The sequence below is a fragment of the Pleurodeles waltl genome, chromosome 1_2, assembly GCF_031143425.1.
Source record: "Pleurodeles waltl isolate 20211129_DDA chromosome 1_2, aPleWal1.hap1.20221129, whole genome shotgun sequence".
Lineage (NCBI taxonomy): Eukaryota > Metazoa > Chordata > Amphibia > Caudata > Salamandridae > Pleurodeles > Pleurodeles waltl.
In genome coordinates, this window is record NC_090437.1 from 1,025,555,504 (window position 1) to 1,025,576,931 (window position 21,428).

Genomic DNA, 21,428 nt, shown 5'->3' on the forward strand with positions numbered 1-21,428 from the left:
GCAGGTTTTGCTGCTGATCCAATTGTAGTCAGACAGCAACCACTGCAATCCTTTAACAGTCTCCTCGACACCTGGATGGAATCCAACAGGTTACCTTGGTGCTGAGCCCACTAAGAATTCAGATCACACTGCAGAGCCTGCATGTGCCACATGGCATGGTCGGCGAAGAGGACTCAAGAAGCCCAGGAGTCTCAGAGCCACTATCACTGAGATCCAGTTAAGAGTTGACACACTGGAATCACAGCCTGAATATCCTCATATAGTTGATGAGGGGATAAGGCTCAGAAGAGCATGGTATCCAGAATGGCCAAAATGGAGGGGAGTGATTCTGAAGGAGTCAGATGTGACTTTGACATGTTTTGGAAAAAACGATGTCAACAGGTCGGTCATTGTCTGGAGATCACTCAGCTGTTTGAGGTGAACCCACCTATATTAGCCAGTCATGAGGTATGGGAAGACTGGTATTCACTAAGGTGATTGTGGTGGTCGCAGCAGATGGGCTGTGACCACCACAATCACCTTAGTGAACACCCTAGGTGCACTGGTAAGGCCATTAGGTGCACTAAAAACTGAAAGTGCTCCTGGCCTATCTGAACCGCAAGAAAAAAAGACAAGGATGTGAAATTAGGTTTCCTACAGATCCAGCGTCCCCATCCAGTCTCCTGCATGTAGGGCAGGCAGAATTAAAGTAGTTTTGCAGCAGCTGAGGGAGGAGGCCTGAGTTTAAGTAGCACGTTGCCTCTGGAAGCTTTCAGCCTGATCTCCTGCCTCTAACTCAAAAGGGCTCAGAGGCCTGTCGTAGTTGAGGTACATTGTGACTTTGCCGCTGCTGACAAAGATGGTGACACAATTGAAAGATTCGGTTCTCTGGTTATAGTGATAGAGTTTTTCTGGGTTGTAATCTGTGCAATACATTGAGTAGGAGGACGGGGAGGAATGCAACAAAATTACCTGGGCCATTTGGAATTATGTGAGTACTATTAAAAGAAAAGAGGGATTAATTAAAAGAACAACAACCACTATAAAGAGAGCAGAGGCCGAAAAGGATTTCATTCTTACTCATCTAGCTGTGTGCAGAGGCTGCAGGCATCTCTGGAGAGTCCAAGATGTGTGAGACCACACTGGACTCGCTCTCTGGGCAGCTGGGGACCCACATTGGCACCATCAGTTGGTCGTGGACGTCGGGTGCAGTGCTCACTTCTGGGGTCAGGTTTTCAGGGCTCCAGCAGCTGCAGTCTCATCTTTGGAGTTGTTCGGTGCAGGGCAAGTCCGGTGCCCAAGGGAGACTTGAGTCTTTATTGAAGGTTGGACAAGTTTGCTTCTTGTGCAGGATCCTTAGAGGTCGGAAGGCAGGCTGGAGGGGCTGGGTCCAGGTCAGCTGCTTCTTCTTTTCCTCTTCTGCCGGTGCAACTCTTCTTTGTCCGGGACTTCTTAGGATGTCGAAATCTGAGTTCTGGGGTGCCACCTAAATACTCAATTTAGGGGTGTTACAGGCGGGTGCCAGGCGATAGCCAATGAGCTGATCACCTTTAGGGTGCTTTCACCTTTCTTAAGACCACTTCCTCTATGAAATGGGCATACCCCTAACCCTAGTGGTCTAGTTCCTTCCAAACAAGATGGAGGAATTTAAAAAGTAGTGTTCACTTCAACTCGTCCACCTTAGAGGTGCGACTGGCATGAAGTGGGCATTTCTAATTTAACTAATTTCCCGCCTGTGCTGCAGCCAAAAGTGGGGTCAGGACAGGGGGGTTGGTCATCTTCACCATCTGGATAGACCTGGGTTGCATTACAAAGGTGGCAAGGCCTTTGAAGCGCCCTGGAATGTCCATTCTGCCTGGGAGAGGTCACACCTGTGCCCAGAGCAGCCATTTGTATCAGGCCCTCTAGAGCACTGGTGTTCACTTTGGGGGGCAAGAAACAAGTCTGTGGTGGCTGAACTGGTCAGGACTAATCAGTCAGCACAGCCCTCTGTGTGTATATTTAAAATGATCCATACTGGGGACAAAGAGGGTTTATTATTCTGAGATGTTTGATACCAAACATCCCAGGATTCAGGGAAGCCATTATATAGCTGGGGAACTCGTAATGACCAGTGTCCAGCGAGATGCATTTAAAATGGATTCCCTGTGCACTTACTATGTCTCAGAATCGACAGAGAGATAGCAAGGGCATGTCTGCTCAAGCATATATTCTCTCACATGTGCCTCGATGCACCCAGCTTTAGTGGTGACTCACACCTGGCACATGCAGTGATAGGGGACCTGGCACACAGGTATGTGACAGGTTGTGTTTTCAACTTAGCCTGCACCAACACACACAGTCTGCAATGGCATCACTTGTGTGAGTTTGGTGAGGGGTCTCTGGGGGTGGCACAACTGGTGCTGCAGCCCTCAGAGGCCTTCCTTAGTACCACGGGCCCTATGTACCAGGGGTACCATTTATTAGGGACTTACAGTGGTAGCTAAAGAGTTTTCCAATTGTGCAAAACAACTGTGCAGTTTTATGGAAAGAGATCTGGCACTGGGGACCTGTTTAGCAGGGACCCAGTGCACTAACAGTCAAAGCCACAGCAGAAACCAGGAAAAAAGTGGAGGTTAACCATGTCAAAAAGGGTTCTTTCCTAGATGACCCCCTCCCAAACGAAAGAGGATGAAACTAAGCTTCCCCTAGAGAGCCTTCATCTTCTAAGTGGAAAAACCTGGAAAGGCCATATGCATTGGCATGATCAGTCCCAGGTCTATGTTCCACTGTGAAGTCCAATCTCTGTAGGGAGATAGACCACCTTAACAGTTTGGGATTTTTACCTTTCATCTGAATAGCCCATTTGAGAGGCCTGTGGTCAGTTTGAAAAAGGAAGTGAGAGCCACACAAGTATGGCCTCAACTTCTTCAGGGACCAAACCTCAGCAAAAGCTTCCCTCTCAATTGCACTCCAACACTTCACTCTGGAGAGTAACCTCCTCCTAATGAAAGCAACAGGTTGGTCATGGCCATCATCATTGATTTGGGACAGGGCTGCCCCTATCCCATGTTCAGAGGCATCTGTGTGCACTATGAACTGCTTGGTATAATTTGGAGCACTAAGAACAGGTTTTGAGCACATTGCTTCTTTCATGGTGTCAAAGGCATTTTGCCAGCTCACTGTCCAGTTTAGCTTTTTGGGAAATTTCCTTGAAGGTCAGTTTTGTGAGGGGGGCCACAACGGAGCCATACTGCTTCACAAACCTAATATAACACCCAGCCAAGTCAAGGAATGCCCTGAACTGAATATGGGTGTTTGGAGCTACCCATTCCAGAATTGCCTGGATCTTGGCTTGCAGTGGTTGAACCTGGCCTCCACCTACAAGGTGGCCCAACTATACAACCTGACCCTGCCCTAGCTGGCACTTGCTTTCCTTGATAAAGAGGCCTGCCCTTTTCAGAGCCTCAAGGACCTTCCCCAGGTGGATCAGGTGATCCTGCCAGGTAGAGCTAAATACAGCAATATCATCTAGATATGCTGCACTAAAGTCTTCTAACCCACAGAGAACTTTGAACACCAACCTGTGGGAGGTGGCAGGGGCATTCCTTAGTCCAAAGGGCATAATAGTGAACTGATAATGCCCATCAGGCGTGGAGAATGTAGATTTGTCCTTTGCTCCAGGAGTCAGACCTATCTGAGTACTGAGATATATGGCTGCCCCTATGCTGTCAATTAGCTCATCAACCCTAGGAATGGGGTGAGCATCATTTTTTTCTCACAGCATCAGGCCCCTATATCCCACACAAAATATAATTTCTTTCTTTTCACTCTGGGAATGAGGCTTGGGGACCAAAACCACTCGGCTGGCCCAGGGACTTTCAGAGTGCTCAATAACCCCTAATTATAGCATCTTGCTAACCTCAGCTTTGATGCTCTCTTTGACATGGTAAGACTGTCTGTAAATTTTGTTTTTGACAGGTAAGCTGCCCCCAGTGTCCACATCATTTGTGCACTAGGTAGTCTGACCAGGGGTCAAGGAGATGAGCTCAGCATACCGCTGTAAGACTTGCTTACAGTCAGCCTGGTGTTGGCCAGTGAGGGAGTCTGAAAAGACCAATCCCTCTACTGAGACATATTTTGGATTGCTGGAGAGGAGATCGGGGAGAGGTTCACTCTCTGCTTCCTGTCCCTCATAAGTGACCATGAGCATGGTCATCTCAGCTCTGTCAGGACAGGGTTTCAGGCAGTTTACATGGATAACCCTTTTGGGGCTCCTGCAAGAGCCAAAGTCCACCAGCTAGGTGACTTGCCTTTTTCTTTCTAGTATAGGGTAGGGTCCACTCCATTTGTCCTGGATGGCCCTAGGAGCCACAGGCTCCAAAACCCATACCTTTTCTGCCCTCCTTGGAACTCCACCAGTTCAGCTTTTTGGTCATACCAGTGCTTCCTGAGCTCTTGGCTGGATTTTTGGAAGCTTTTTCCATGTACTGAGCCATCCTGGAATGAAGGCCCAGCACGTAATCCACAATGTCTTGCTTGGGCTCTCTGAGAGGCCTCTCCTTTCCCTCCTTCACAAGACAACGGGGTTCTCTTACAGGATGCCTAAACAGAAGCTCAAAGGGGGAACAACCTACCCTCGTCTGTGGCACTTCCCTGTGAGCAAATAGCAGGCATGGAAGTAAGACATCCCATCTCCTTCTGAGTTTTTCAGGGAGTTCAGCAATCATACCTTTTAATGTCTTGTTAAATCTCTCAACCAAACCATTGGTATGGGTGTGATATGGGGTAGTGAGGGTATAGGTCACACCACATTCAGCCCACATGTGTTTTAGGTAGCCAGACATTAAGTTAGTATCTCTGTCTGACACAACCTCTTTTGGGAAGCCCACTCTGGTGAATGCACCAATGAGGGACCTAGCAGGAGTGGAATTAAGGAGGCCTTTGGGTGGCCACCTGTCTTGCCTCTGGCTTGAGGGGTGGCACAGGAGCTAACCAACTTCTGCAACTTCTGGGATATGCTTAGCCAGTATAAGTGGTTTACCAACCTACTCCATGTTTTGGCCTGGCCAAGATGCCCAGCTTGGGGGACATCATGGGCCAAAGTGAGGAGAAACTCTCTAAACTGCTGAGGCACTACCACTCTCGTAGTGGCACCAGGTTTAGGGTCTCTGGCCTTAGTGAACAGGAGTCCCTCCTCCTAATAGGTCCTGTGGGAGCCACAGATATCTCCTTTTCCAGATCAGCAGCTTGCTGTCTCAGGCCGTCAAGAGTGGGATAGGTCTTTTGTCACTGGCATAGATTCTCCCTAGAAGGTCCCCTTGGTCCTAGGAGCTCTGCCGTGTAAGACCCAAGCCACTGAGGCTCAGTTCTCTCTGGGGCTATCAAGTCTTCTCCCTGAGGAGAGGGGGCCTGTTCTGGTGTGTGAATAGAAGCTGTCTTCCCAGACAGTTTGCCTTTCCTCTTGGTAGGTTGGCCCATTTTTCCAGACTCAAACCCAAATTTTTCAACCTGGGCTTTGCTTTGTGCTCTTGTTGTTACACTGACCCCTTCAGGGATACCCAGCATAGCTGCATGAAGTTTTCTTTCTACCACAACCCATGCGGATGACTCCAGATCATTTCCTAGCAGACATTGCACAGGGATTGCAGGAGATACCACCACCTTCTTTTGGCCAGTAACCCCTCAGGTTGCACAGACCCATGTACCAGACCCTGCGCTGCTGCTGCGATACAAGGTCTTTCCAAAGAGGCTGTATGATCAGAGGGCAGATGCTCACACCCAGAGGTACTGGGTACCACACTCCCCAGGTCCTATCTGGAGCCACTAAGGTGACTTGGGTCCAGTCAGTCATGATCTTCTTCAGAACTCGGGCAGGTGAGGTAGCATCAGGAAGGCATACAAGAGTCCTGTGCTATACTTTAGGTAAAATATGTTTCAGACAGAGAAGCTTCTTGGGAACTCCAATGTGCAAAAGCTTTGACACTGTGCATTCTCAGAGGTGGTGAATTGATGCGCTAGGTGCGCCAGCTTACAAAGACCCTGCCAAATGGTTCGCAAACAACGATAAGCCCTGACGACCCAGTCAGTTCCAGAGTCTCCTTGCACAAGACCCAGGACATCAAAGTAATGTTGTCCGTGAGAACCTGTACAAGCCTTCCTTTGATGTTTGGCAGGAAAGCTACGCAAATCTCCTCCAACACCAGCAAAATGATATTGAAGTGGTGCTTCACCGCAGACCAGAGTCTTCTGACCTCCATCTCTTCCACATGGCCTGCCAATCCAAGTAGTGATGCATCAGTCACCACCATCAACTCTGGATGGAAAAGTGAGAGGGGTCTATTGCTGGTCGAATTGCTTTTGCGCAGCCACCACTACAATCTTTTGCAGTCTCCTCTGAAGCCTGGATCGAATCTGACACGTTCCCCTGGTGCTAGTCTAACGGAAACGTCTGATCCCACTGCAAGGCTTGCATGTGCCATGTGGCATGATCAGCGAGCAAGATGCAGGAAGCCAGTAGACCAAGAAGCCTCAGAGTCACTGGGACCTGGGACACAGGCTGAAACAGCTGGCTCACAACCTGAGTGTCTTGGACTTGTTGATCTGGAGGTAAGGCCAAAAAATGCACCGGAACCAGGGTGGTTCCTATGCGAAGGAGTCACCTTGACATTGGCATGCCGATAACAAACCCTGGCTATGCCAGGAGGTGACTGACTGTGGTGAACCCGCCTTGAGCTGTCAATGTAAAGAGAAGGCTGGTACTCACAAAGAGGGGAAGGGACAACCATAATCACCTTTGTGAACACCTAGCAAACAATATGCTTGTGGTCCACTTGGAACTGCTAATAGCATCTGCAGGACAGGGATTTGAAAATAGGCATCCTGCAGTTCTACGGCCACGATCCAGTCTCCTGGATCCACAGACATAGACAGAACTAGGGCCAGTGTAAGCATATTAATTGTATCCTTTCGCAGAAAGAAATTGAGAGGGCAAAGATCAAAAATAGGACAAAGGCCTCCATCCTTCTTTGGCATAAGAAAGTAGCGGGAATAACATCCAGACATATTTCTGAGGCCAGAGTCCCCCCTATGGCTACTGGGGCCAAAGAGCATGCACCTCCTGATGCAAAACAAACAAATGATCCTTTGAAAGTTGCCCTGATGCAGGTGGCCAGTGTGGTGTGCCAAACAAACGAGTTACTTACCTTCGGTAACGACTTTTCTGGTGGATACATTAGCTACCTGTGGATTCCTCACCTAATGAATACTCCCACTGCGCCAGCATTCGACGGAAATCTTCTTCCTAGCTTCTGCACGTCGACGAGGACGTCACATTTGCCCACGCGACGCCGTCTGACGTCATACAGGCAATAAGAGGTCCTCGCCGACGTGCCAACGTGCCGACGTCAGTACCAACATTTTTTACGTGCCTGAGAACAATAATCCAATGAGATGAAAGACAATAGCAATATTTCATGACATTGTAAACAACACATCCTTGCGAGAAGATGGACCACTAATTTAATAAAATTCTTTTTTTTTTCTTTTTCTTTTTTAAACAAGTAAATAAATATATATAAACTAAATATATATATATATAGATATATACAAATGCACATATATACATAATCTACACCAATCCTCAAAACCAAGAGGAGCACACTCAAGAATTACTTGGTTAGACCAAACAGGCAACGGGGAGGCGGGTGGGACCGTGAGGAATCCACAAGTAGCTAATGTATCCACCAGAAAAGTCGTTACCGAAGGTAAGTAACTCGTTCTTCTGATGGATACAACTACCTGTGGATTCCTCACCTAATGAATAGAGTCCCAAAGCAGTACCGCGCTCGGTGGTGGGTGCCTGAATGGTCAAACCAAGAAATCCTGCAGCACTGACCGTGCAAAATGGCCGTCCCTTATGACCTCAGAGTCCAAGCAGTAATGCTTCGCAAAAGTGTGAAGGGACGACCAAGTTGCGGCCTTGCAGATGTCAACCACAGGAACACCTCTGGCCAAGGCCGAAGTGGCCGACTTAGCTCTGGTGGAATGAGCTCTAATACCATCAGGAGGATCCTTCTTTTCCAAAGAGTAACACATTTTAATGCAAAGAACAACCCACCTGGAGAGTGTTCTCTTGTGGACTGCCTTTCCTCTCCTCTTTCCCACGTAGCCGATGAAAAGCTGATCCTTAAGCCTGAAATCCTTCGTCCTGTCTATGTAAAAGCTTAACGCCCTCTTTGGGTCCAAGCGATGTAGTCTCTCTTCTTCCTTTGAAGGATGAGGCGGAGGATAAAACGTGGACAGAGTAATTGTCTGGGCCAAATGAAAGGGTGAAACAACCTTCGGAAGGAAAGCAGCCTTGGTCCTCAACACCACCTTATCCCCATAAAAAGTTGTATAAGGGGGTTTTACCAATAAAGCCTGCAACTCACTCACTCTCCTTGCAGAAGTTATAGCAACCAGGAAAACTGTTTTAAGAACTAACAATCTTAAGGGGCAAGAATGCATAGGCTCAAAAGGGGACCCCATAAGGAACGTTAGGACCAAGGACAAATCCCATTGAGGCATAACGAAAGGATTTGGAGGAAATTTATTCATAAGGCCCTTCAAGAATCTAAGTACTATAGGAGATTTAAATAACGAAGGCTGGTCTGGAAGGCAAATGAAGGCTGACAAAGCAGACAAGTAACCCTTAACAGTAGCCACTGCACAACCCCTCTGTGCTAAAGACAAAGCAAAAGATAAAACATCTGACAAATGAGCATGTAAGGGATCAATCTGTCTCTCTCCACACCATACCACAAATTTAGACCACCTATTAGCGTAGATAGATTTAGTGGAGTGTCGCTTGGCCGCTAAAATAACATCCACTACATCAGGCGGGAGAGAAAAGGAACTCAGGTTGCCCCGCTCAATCTCCAGGCATGAAGGTGCAGACTCTGGAGGTTGGGGTGTAAAACCTGCCCCTGCGACTGCGAGAGGAGGTCTGCCCTGAGAGGGAGACGGAGCGGAGGGCACAGTGAGAGTTGGAGAAGGTCGGAATACCACACCCTCCTTGGCCAATCCGGAGCAATTAAGATTACTTGGGCCCGGTCTTGGCGAATTTTCCTCAACACTCGAGGAATCAAGGGTATGGGGGGAAACGCGTAAAGCAACTGTTCGCACCAGGTTCTCTGAAACGTGTCCCCCAACCCTCCTTGCACCGGATACTGGAGGCTGCAGAATAACGGGCAGTGCGAATTCTCCCGGGTGGAAAATAGATCTATCCGAGGAAGCCCCCACATCTGGAAGATTAGACGGACTTGATCTGGATGGAGACGCCACTCGTGGTCGGCAGAGAAATGGCGACTGAGACTGTCCGCACGTACATTCAAGACTCCGGCCAGATGATTTGCTACCAAACAAATCTGATGGTCCTTTGCCCAGGACCATAGCCGAAGAGCTTCTCTGCAGAGAAGGTACGACCCCACTCCTCCCTGTTTGTTTATATACCACATCGCGGTAGTATTGTCCGTCAAGACCTGAACCGACTGACCGCGAAGGGATGGGAGGAAGGCCTTGAGAGCCAGACGTACAGCCCGTAACTCTAACAGATTGATATGAAACATCTGTTCCTGTCGAGACCAAAGCCCTTTGATCTCCAGGTCCCCCAGATGAGCTCCCCACCCTAGAGTGGAAGCATCCGTTATGACCGTGGTCACTGGTGGAGGCTGCGTGAACGGCCTTCCCCGGGAAAGATTGTCGTCCGCAATCCACCACTTCAAATCCGTGGCTGCATCCCAGGAGATCTTGACAAAACCTTCTAGATCTCCTTTGTGTTGAGACCACTGCCTTCGGAGGCACCACTGAAGAGTCCTCATGTGCCAGCGAGCATGCGTGACCAACAGTATGCAGGAGGCAAACAGACTGAGCAGACGTAGGACCTTGAGGACTGGAATGACCGCTCCACTTTGAAACATTGGAACCAACGCCTGAATGTCTTGAATCCGCTGAGGCGGAGGGAAGGCTCGATTCAATGTTGTATCCAGTACTGCCCCTATGAACAGGAGGCGCTGAGAGGGCTCTAGGTGAGATTTGGGCACGTTCACCGAAAAGCCCAGGTCGAACAACAACTGGGTTGTCGACTGCAGATGATGCAACACAAGCTCCGGGGACTTGGCTTTGATCAACCAGTCGTCAAGGTAAGGGAATACTGCTATCCCCTTCCTCCTGAGCTCTGCTGCAACCACAGACATCACCTTCGTGAAGACTCGAGGTGCTGAAGTAAGACCAAACGGGAGGACCGCAAACTGATAGTGCTGCGACCCCACCACAAAACGGAGATACTTCCTGTGCGACTTGAGTATCGGGATATGAAAGTAAGCATCCTGCAAGTCGACATCCAATCTCCCTTGTTCAGCGCCAAAAGCACCTGAGCTAGGGTCAGCATCTTGAACTTTTCCTGTTTGAGGAACCAATTCAAGATCCTTAGGTCCAGGATTGGTCTCAACCGACCATCCTTCTTGGGAATCAGGAAGTACCTTGAATAACAACCTTGACCCTTTTCCTGCTCTGGAACAAACTCCACTGCGCCCTTTAAAAGGAGGACTTGAACCTCCTGTTCTAACAACAGGAGGTGTTCTTCTGAACAATAAGATGGGCGGGGCGGGATGGGGGGCGGAAACTCCCGAAAGGTAAGGGTGTAGCCTTTTCTCACAATGCTGGTAACCCAGGCGTCTGATGTAATGACCTCCCACTTGTGAAGAAAAAACAGTAACCTTCCCCCTACAGGAGAGGAGTGAGTGGGAATTGGTGGAAGCCTAAGGCTGCTTCCCCTGCTGCACCCCTCCAGAGGAAGAGGAAGAGGCAGAGTGCTGCTGAGGGGCTCCCCTGGTACGAACCCTACCAGTAGAAGAAGTGGCTTGTAATCCTAACGACTTGGCCGTGGCCCTGCTCTCCTTAAACCTCTCCAAGGCCGAATCTGCCTTGGCACCAAAGAGCTTGTCCCCATCAAAAGGGAGGTCCAACAGGGTCGACTGCACATCTGATGAGAACCCTGAGTTGCGAAGCCAAGCCTGTCTTCTCGTAACCACAGCCGTGCCCATCGCTCTAGCCACCGAGTCAGTTGTGTCCAACCCAGATTGGATAACCTGGGTTGCAGCAGCTTGAGCGTCTGACACGAGATTCAACAGCCCTTGAGGAACCTCTGTATGCGTAGATGTTATTTCGTCCATCAGAGCATAAATGTACCTCCCTAAAATACACGTAGCATTGGTAGACTTTAACGCCATGCTACATGACGAGAACACTTTCTTGGATTGCATATCCATCTTCTTGGAATCCCTATCAGATGGCACTGATGGAAAAGACCCAGGCGCAGATCTCGCCGAGCAGGAAGCCTGGACCACCAAGCTTTCAGGCGTTGGGTGTCTTGTAAGAAAGCCAGGGTCAGTTGGTGCAGCCCGATACCTCCTGGCCACAGACCTATTGACAGCCGAGGAAGATACCGGCTTCTTCCAGACCTCCAACACAGGTTCCAGCAGCGCCTCGTTAAACGGCAAAAGAGGCTCTGCTGATGTAGAGGCCGGATGTAATACCTCTGTCAGCAGATTCTGCTTCGCCTCAGTTACCAGCAAAGGCAGTTCCAGGAAGTTAGCTGCCTTCTTTATCACAGCATGAAAAGTGGCAGCCTCTTCAGTATACTCCGCTGGAGATGACAAGTCCCACTCAGGGGAAGTATCAAGGCCACTAGCAGTGTCCAGCCCATGAAGACCCTCGCCAGAGTCCTCAATTTCTCCTTCCTCCAGGATCTGCTGATACTCTTGTTCTTCCATGAGACGGAGAGCACGTCTCCTTGAGTGCAGCCTCTCCTCAATCCTCGGCGTCGACATGGCGTCAGCAGATGTCGAAGAACGACGCCGATCACCGGATCCGTCCGACGCCGGGTCAACAGGCGCCACAGGAAGCTTCGGCGCCGAACCAGTAGTCGGATGAAGAGAAGACTGCTTCGGAGTCGCAGAAGGCCCAGACGGCGTCGCTGGCCGAAACACCGAAGCCGCTGGAGTCGAAACTTCGGGAGCCGAAGACCCTGGAGCCACCGGAGCCGACACCGGTGCCGAGCCCACGTTCCCCAGGGGGAGAAAGGGCATGAAGGGTGCTGGTCGCAGCGGAGCCTGAGCACCCAAGCTAAAAGCCAAAGGACCCGAAGGCCCAGCCGGTGCGCCACCTGGAGCCATCTGCTGAAAGATGGAAAACATTGCATTTAAAAATGCGGTATTATCGGCTCCAAGGGCCGGAAAAGCCGGATACTGGGGTGCCTGGATCGAAGGCGACACCGACGCCGGCCTCGACGTCTGCTATGTCGGAGAGAACATTTGAGGCTGTGGCACCTCAAATACTGAAGGCGGCTGGCCCGAAGATCCAGGCGAAGTCGGCGAGGCTGGAGAAGGCAACGGCGTCGATGGATGAGGAGTGACTGTGGGACTGACTTCCCAAGTCTTACGACGCCGAGTCGATGGTGAGTCTCGATGACGCCGATGAGACTTCGGCGAGGAGGATTTTCTATGGTGCCTCTTCTCCTTTTTCTTAGACTTCGCCATAAAAAGTTTGGCCTCTCGCTCCTTCAGGGCTTTCGGATTCATATGCTGACATGAATCACACCTGGCCACATCATGGTCGGAACTTAAACACCACAAACAGTCCGAATGTGGGTCCGTAACCGACATCTTGCCCCCACACTCTCGACAGGGCTTAAAACCTGACTTCCTCTGAGACATAGTAACCTCAGAGAAAAAACACAGCCAAAAACACACTGTAACTGCCGAACAGCAACAGTAGCTCCCTCGAAGATAACTGTTTCGAATGGCACGGAAACAAGGGAACTGACGTCGGCGAGGACCTCTTATTGCCTGTATGACGTCAGACGGCATCGCATGGGCAAATGTGACGTCCTCGTCGACGTGCAGAAGCTAGGAAGAAGATTTCCGTCTAATGCTGGCGCAGTGGGAGTATTCATTAGGTGAGGAATCCACAGGTAGTTGTATCCATCAGAAAGTAATGGCAGGGCATACCCCATTGGGTCATTTGAAGGCTCCATCTGTTGGACTTAATAGCCGGTCACCCCTGGATGAAGTGGTGGATCCTGCCTCCTGCAGGGTGGGTATGTAGCAGAAAGGGTGCACTAAAGAGGTTTTGAAGTTGCTGTTGGAAGGACTGGGAACTGAGATGGATACTGTCTATGATGACCTGGTCATTGTCTGTTTGGACCATATCCTGACCTCAAAATGCCTGCTGTGCGGGTAGCAGGGCCTGGTGCTGCTGGCATTCCAAGCTCCTGGCATATCCCTGAAAAGGGCAAAACTTTGGAGGAGATTGCCACACTGATGCTGAAAGACCCAAGGAGAGCACCAAAGCTTAGCTCACTTGAAAACGCTAAAGGGCAGAGTCCACTTTTTCGACAACAGGTAGGATCTGTCAAAAGGCATGTCTATTAGGGATGCCCAGATGTCTATGGAGAAGCCTGTGGATCTCATCCACGTGTGGCACCAAAGCATCACGCTTGGTCCAAAAGCCCACCTAGACAATCAGTGGTGTCTGGGCCTGATCAGATGACAAACTTAGATATACCCCAGCCATTCTGAGTAGTTTGGGCCGAGGTGGCCTGTAAATCTTCTGGTTCTGCATGTACAATCTCACCAACCATGTCCCAGAGTGCATGGGTGTAGCATCCTAGGAGGCGGCTGGCACTGAACAACCCAAGACAAGGTTGGCAGACGAAAACATTCTCTTACCAAACGTTTGGACTCTGTCTGGAGGAGTAGTTGGAAAGGCATTAGGATTCACTCTGCTGGTGTACATCTGCACCACCAAACTCTCAGGGGTTGGATGCTGGGTTAAAAACAAATCTGGGTCACCTGGAGCTGGTCTAGGGCAACATGCAACTTGGCAACTGAGGACTAGAACATGGTTTAGCCCAAGTGTGTGTCAGTGAGGGCCTCATTGAAGGGCAGAAGAGATGCAGTTGGTACCTGGCCAAGTTGAAGGACTCAGTGAGGACATTAGTTTTTACCTCTATTGTGGGGAAGTGGTGGTCAAGGACCTCAGCAGCTTTCCTGATTTCTGTGGGAAAGGATGTACTTTCATCAGTTGCTGGTCGAGGAGGTAAAATCAACCCAGTATTGGGAGAGGTATCCAGTTCACTGGTATTTTGCTGGTTCACATACCAGTTTTCCTCATCATAGGACGAGCCAAATTTGTCCCCGTGACCCTCCTTATTGTCTCCATACAGCTAACTCTGGTCGGAGTCCAAGCAAAACAGTTAGTGCAGTGTCTGTGCGCAACTGCACCGTAATTATATTGTGTCCAAAAAGGAATGATTGAGTATTGGCTGTGCCACATCAGGGCCCTGCCTTGGTCGAGACAAATATGGCCCGGAGTCAGACACCACAACAGGATGTGGATCCTTATCTGGTGACAAAACAGAAATTGGTACAGATTTTGCAGTCAGAACCAAAGCTGGCACCAACTATGGTGCGGAAACCAAAGTGGGTTCAAGGGGCACAGACCGTGCTCAGGACAGAAGTAAGGAAATGCTTCTTTTTGTAAGGACACCCCCAAGTTTTTGACTGATGCTGCTTGTTTTTCAACTCTGAGAGTGCACTGAGTGCTGCTATCCAGATCTCAGAGCCAGTGCCCTGACCTGAAAGTGTAGGTCGAATTGGCTGTACCCAATTGGAAATGGCTAATTTACCAGTAAGTTTAGTATATGGGACCACGGTACCCAAGGGCATGTAAATTAGAAGGGTAACTCAGGGTTTGAAGCACTAGTTGTGCCACCCTGGAGATCCCCCACGTAAATCAGGCCCCACACCCCCAGTCCGCCACTGCAGACTGGTAGGGCACTTGTGCACTGATAGCCCGACTTTGCCTTTGACAGCAATGGCAAAGCAACCTCATCTTATTTACATTTGTGCAAGTTACCCCTCTGCCAGGCCTACCGAGTCCTAAGCAGGGTGTGACATATGGCAGGGGCAGGACATGTATTTTATATGTCCTGACTGTAAACATGCAAAACCACTGTTTTTACTGTGGAAAGACTTGCTCACCCAATTGACGAGTACAGGATTACATATTGATCCCTCAGCAGTACTAACTCCTCAATGGTGCGACCAAAGTGGGCATTCCAGGGTATCAAGCAACTCGTTACACTGAACCCAACATATCTCACAAATCGAAACTAATATAAATTGTTGCAGTGTGGAGCTTTTAGAAATCTGCCACTTTGTTGCCTTTAAAACTCCTGTGCCTTCCCGGTCACATATAATGCCTATTCCATGAGACAGCTTTCTGCCCTACTAGAGAGACGTGCCAAAGACTCTCAGGAACGAGAACAATGTGGGATTGCAGGCCAGGGTGTTACCTCCCTCCTGCATGAAGCCACTGGGGTGCTAGCCTCAAAAGGCAGGCTTGAAAGGAGAAGCTGCCTTTGAAGTGCCAATGAGTCATCCTAGAGAGAAGGGCTGCCCCAATATTTAGGCTGACACTGGGAGCAGAAAGGGAAAACCAGCTGCCAAACAGGTCTCTCAGGGCGTGTAACCCTTAGGTAGCCACATCCCAGGGGTGGGATAGGGAGGTCTGAACACTGAGAAGGGGCTCTCGCCATATTGAGAGTGGGCAGAATGGTGCATCCTGGGATAGCCAGATGCCACACTCAAAAGGAAGTGGAAGGTGGGAGGGAACCAGGATGCCCATTGGATACCAACCGCATCCTACCCTCATGGCACTTTCCGAGCATGAAGGAAACACCCCTGAAATCCAGACCCCAGATTTCAATGACTTGGAAGAAGGACTGAAGGAGGACTGGCCTGCAACACTACAGGACCAGCAAAGAGAGGCTGCACCGTCAAAAACTGCACCTGTTGGACCTTGTGGCTAGTGAAGAGAGGAACTGTGCCTGCTGTGTCCTGCTCAATGGGAAGCTCTCTCCAGCCCAGTCTAGTCAACAGAACTGCAAGGGCCAGTCGACTGGCCTCCTCTTTGCAGCACAGTGACACAACAGCTGAAGAAGGTCCCAGGGCCCGTGCTGCTGCATCATTCTTGCTCCTGTCCTATCGCTCCTTTTCCTCCATTTTTTGAGTGCTTTCTTTGGCTTCTCCTTGATTTTGCCCTCATTCTCACTGCTTTCTCCTTGCTTTTACCCTTGTTTTTTGTGTGCTCTCTCCTTGCTTTTCCCTCCTTTTTATTGCTCCCTCAATGCTTTGTCCTCTGTTTTTTGAGTGCCTTCTCCTTGCATTTTCCTCGTTTTCACTGCTTTCTCCTTGGTTATTTTTCTCTGTTTTTTGTGTGCCGCCTTCTTCCTTTATCCCCAGTTTTTTTGTGTGCCTTCTCCTTGCTTTTTCTTAGTTTTAACTGCTTTTTCCTTCCTTTCCCCTCTTTTTATTAGTGTGCCTTCTCTGTACTTTCTCCCCATTTTTTGTGTGCCGTCTCCTTGCTTTTGCCTCGTTCTCACTGCTTTCTCTTTCCTTTTTTCCGTTTTTTGTGTGCCTTCTCCTTATTTTTCCCTAGTTTTGACTGCTTTCTGCTTGCTTTTCCCCCTTTTTTATTAGCATGCCTTTTCCTTTGTTTTGACTGCTTTCTCCTTTACTTTTTCTCCTGTTTTTTGTGTGCCTTCTCCTTGCTTCTTCCTCATGCTCAATGCTTTCTCTTTGCTTTTTTCCCCTTTTTTGTGTGCCTTCTCCTTGCTTTTCCCTTGTTTTCACTCCTTTTCCCTCGTTTTCAGTGTGCCTTCTCCTTGCTTTTCTCTCGATTTCACTGCTTTCTCTGGGACCAGCAAGCGCCTGGATACCCTGTCGGGTGATTGGCCGTGCTTTACAAATCCTGATCGATTGTTTGATTGAAGAAGGCTGCTGGGGCAAGTTGGTAGCCCAAAGTCCTCAAGCTGCTACTACTGCAGCCGTGCAGCACCAAGGACCAAGACCTGAAGCACAGAGTTGCACCCAAGTTTGCTGAGCCCAGGAGTGCTGTTGGTGAGCTGTTGGAACCCACAGAAGTCAGGTTATCAACCTAGTAAGGATTGGCCTGTGACTGAGACACTGGACATCTGGTAGTCCAGTGAAGACTGGACTTTGACCAGACTGGAGAGGACCTTGTGGGACGTCGACCCTGCAACCAGGACCCCTGCACTATCTTTGCGGACTGATGAATGCCTGCAGGAAGACCCCCTTTCTACTGTGTCACACCAACAGCATTCTTGGAGCATCTTCAGCATCCTTCATCCCTTGCATCAGGACCACTTCATAGGAATCCACTGCAGCACGGATAGAGTGCCTGGGACAGCTTAAGGACTTCTCCTGTGCAGTAACTGTTTCTCAGGACCTTGCTAGACCCCCTCACTAGCTCCCGACTGGAGTTGGTCGCCAGAGTACTTCTACTTGACCACATTAATACTTACCCAAGATTTCTTTGTAAACGTTTTTAAGTGTCAAATTTGTTGAATCTGCAAAGGCTTGTTCGCGGTTGTCCGAAAATACTATAATTTATAAAAAATAAAAAATAAATACATATCTTCAGAACCCTCTGGTAGATCTTTTTCATTCTTGTGTCTACATTTTTATAAAAATACAGTCTATTTTTATAAATTGATGTTGGATTTCTTGAGTTTTGTGTCAATCACTTCTTCTATTGTTTTGTCGCTGTTTAAATGCTTTACACTTGTTCCTCTGTGTATGCTTTACTGCTCAGTACAGTACCAGAGCTACTCAGGGTTGAGTTGAGGGTTTGACAGACAAAATCTAAGGGTCTTAAAGCGGTTGGTAAGTGTATTGCACAACCACACCATATAACACCCCATTTCCTCCAGCAACAACCTGACTGGAGGCCTCTACGGACAAGGAAGGTGGGTCACTGAGGAATCGGATTCGAAAGGTATCCACTAGAAAGAGCGTTACCATAAGTAACTTGTTTTTCTGATGGAAACTTCTAACTGCTGATTTCCCATCCTGTGACAGAAGGCATGGGGAAAGCAGTTGGCTTTACATTTAGACAAAGACCAGTGGAGATAGAAACATTTGTGAGGGGGCAAACAGCTCTAAGGCTCAGTCTGCCTTGTCTCCGAAGGGATTTGTTGTATGTCGCTCAAGAACCCTGTGGAGCGAAACCAAACATGGTGCCTAAGCACCACACTGGTCCTGATTGGCCTACCCAAGCAGTTAGAAATGTCCAGACCAGAGGAAAACAATATTTTGCTAAGTGTTGCCCATCATGTATGATCTACTGGAAATTTGTTCTGAGGTCATCTGGGACTGCTGGCAAGACTTCTGCTGCCATGTCCCACAACGGCATGCAAATAGTGATGCAGGAAGCAGCTGGAGTTGACCGAACATAACCAAAGGGTGGCAGAGCAAAACATATGTTCCACAAATATCTTTATGCATTTGAGCTCTATCTGATCAGAAACACCATGAGATTGAGCCTGTTTTTAGAGTCCTGGACCACCAGACCAGACTCTCTGGTTTGGGATGTTGTAGCAGAAAGGCAGGGTCTCTGGGGACAGGCCTGTGTCGCCTCGCTCTTTGTTAACTGCTGGGCAAGATCCTAATTTTGCCCTGGAGCCCAGAGGCATATTAGCGATAGGTTCCTGCGAAGTCTACCCTGGCTGCAGGACCTCTGGTAGGACATCTGCTGTAACCTCAGTGCTGTGTAGTTGCAGGTTGAGGACCTCTGCTGCCCTAGAGATAACCACAGCGAAGGAGGCAGAGTCTTTTGTGTCAGTGTCAGGAGAGGGTGAGTGTAGACTAGTGTCTGGGGAGGTATAGAGACTACTGGCATTTCAGAGGTCCAAAAATAGGTTTTCATCATCATAACCTGTGAAATATCGTCATCATCGGAGTCAGGCAAATTGTAATATAGTGGAAGCTTATCTGAATATGCTATGGGGTGAGATGTATTCAAGCTTGGTGAAAACTGTGCCAGATTCACTTCTGAGTTTGAAAGGACTATCGGCCACTCATCCACTGTCTGTGCTGGTGTCGATGTTCGGGGTCCTGGCATCATTCATGGAGACGAAGAGTAGGCATCAGCCCTGGAGTCAGATGCCCTGGAGTCAGGGTGGAACTCAAAGCAGGGGCTAGTGGCACATTCAGCATCAGGACTGGTCTGCTGGTGGTAGACCAACTGGAGGCCCCCTGAATTCTTTATGACCCAAAGGTGCTACAGAGGGATCCTGTAGGTTACCGTAAATTCACAGCAAGGCTTTTTTGAAGGCCTGGAACTGCTGCATCAGCACCGATGGACCTGGAACCTCAACTGGATTCAAGATCAAGGTCAGAGACCAAGACGATGCCAAAAAGGTACGCTGGTGCCACATGACTCTTTGTGGTATGAGTGGAGGGACAAGGGGGAGCCATGCTTCGACATCTGGTGCTTGATTTTTCTAAACGTATCCTAAGACTTTGATCTGGAAGACGAGCAGCTGCAGGTTCAGCCTCTGGAACAAAAACACGTCTGCGTCCTCAATTTCAAGCGGAATCAGGCCTTTCGATGATGTTCTATGACATAGAGCTTCGGTTCCATGGCCCAAAAAGCTTTTGAATTCAGCCGAATGCCTTCATCACACAATGCTGAGTTGTGTCAAGAACACAAACACCAGAGACAGACTTTATGCGAGTCCGTCACTGGACATTTGTTTGTGCAATCCTCACAGGGCTTGAATTCTGTCAGCCTGGATGGAAAAGTGATATCTCCCATGTTCTTTTGAAAAATAAAGTCTGTTAGGCTTGAGAGAATTTGAATGAGAGAGTCCTGGATCTGCATTAGAAGATCCAGAAAGAAAGAAACTGACGTTTGCATGCAGAAGGGCAAACTAAGTATGGGCCCACATCTGGGGCGGGACAGATCCAACCCAGTGCCACACAATGCCACCTACAAACGCCAAGGAAATTGCTTCAAAAATTCACATGGTGAGGAATTTGCAGTTAGAAGTATCTTTCAGAAATACATACAACTGTCATGTCTCTTATCATCCAGTTTTAAGGTAATGTGTTGGATAAGGCAGAAAAGTAGCAGGGTCACATGTTGCATCACGCATGAGGTAATTTTGTTGGGAAGTGATCCTAAGGACTCTTACCCACTATTGTCAATGGAAAGCAAAATCATTCTCACACTTGCTGCTACTGGCAAAACACATGATCCTAAACAGGGGTGGGGGTGGGGAGGGCTATACCTACTTTCTAGAGAGGCTTGGCTGCAAACCATTGGTGTATACTGAGGACTGAGAAAATGGTCGTCAAAATGGCTCAGGGGAAAGAGAAGGCCTTTTGCAATTAATGTAGCGTTTAAATAACGTACCTGTCCAGAAGCTTTCTGGATGACTTGAGGTAGTCATTAGCTGCAGCTAATGTTTCTCAGACTGATTCACTTCAGTCTGTAATCAATGCTTCAGATGCTGCTCAAAAGCATGTGTAAGGGACAAACTAGGCCTGGAACCATCTCAGGAGTAACTGCCAAGAGGACGGTTGGGCATAGGGCATGAGGGTTAGTTCTGTGGCACTACCTCATACAGATTGTAACAACCAGTAATACAATGTAAAATTAGATAAAATATACTGATATTTATCTAGAACAGCACAATTATTCCAAATCTTCCTAAACTTCAAGGCTTGTATTCATGAGTGGCATTTGTCAATTATAATTTTCATTGACAAAACGGCTGATGGTGTTTTACTCCTGATTAACAGTATTTCTGCAGTAAAATATAGACATCACTTAATGTCTTGCATGGTTGATTACTTCTTTGTTACTGCTGATCACCAATTGGCAATTAAAACATTTAAATACAAAATAATTGTTTTTGGGTGGAAGGATTGTCTTCATGCATGTAATGTATGTTTTTGTGGAAAAGCTACACAACTTTCTCAAAACACATATCCGATACTCACCTAAACAAATCTACTATTCTGCTTCTTCTGGCTTGAGGTATGGTGCACAGTCAGTTACACGTTTAAGTTGACTTGCATCCACTTTTTCAGAACACATGGGACACACACTTTCTGTATCCAACATCCTTGAGGAAGAAACAATTGAAAGACAAGGTAACTAGTGTATGTTTGGTCACAAGCTTTTGAAAATGTCTGAAAAACAACAAGCAAACATTAATGAATACCATCAGAGTCTTAAGCAATTGAAAAGCCACGTTAGGGAGCGGTAGGAATTGAGTGATTATGTTTGGTAAGGGCAGCTTTTAAAGAAGCCCTTTAATTAGTTTTAAGTATTGTATTGTGCAGATCTACATACAACAGTCATTTCCATCATATGCTTCAACAGTATGCATGCTTTAACTAAAATGCCATACTTTTGAAATATGAAAAATAGATGCTCTTAATTTTCCTGCACAATAAACAAGAGTCAAATTGAAGAAGAATTTTTTAGCTGTCCTAGAACCTAGGACAAACAACATAACCTTGTGATGGTTCTAGCTCTAAGCTGAAATAGAACTG

The 21,428-nt window shown here is 48.2% G+C and overlaps 1 protein-coding gene across 2 annotated transcripts in view; it reads right to left on the reverse strand.

Annotated features, from left to right (window-relative positions):
• WDR19 (WD repeat domain 19) overlaps positions 1–21,428 on the reverse strand; it is a 601,305-nt gene that overhangs the window by 7,114 nt on the left and 572,763 nt on the right. For both annotated transcript variants that reach the window (XM_069202086.1, XM_069202080.1), the window contains exon 36: positions 20,871–20,995. In XM_069202086.1, coding sequence (XP_069058187.1) covers positions 20,884–20,995 — 112 coding nt within the window. In that variant the 3' untranslated portion in view covers positions 20,871–20,883. The remainder of the gene's footprint in view (positions 1–20,870; positions 20,996–21,428) is intronic.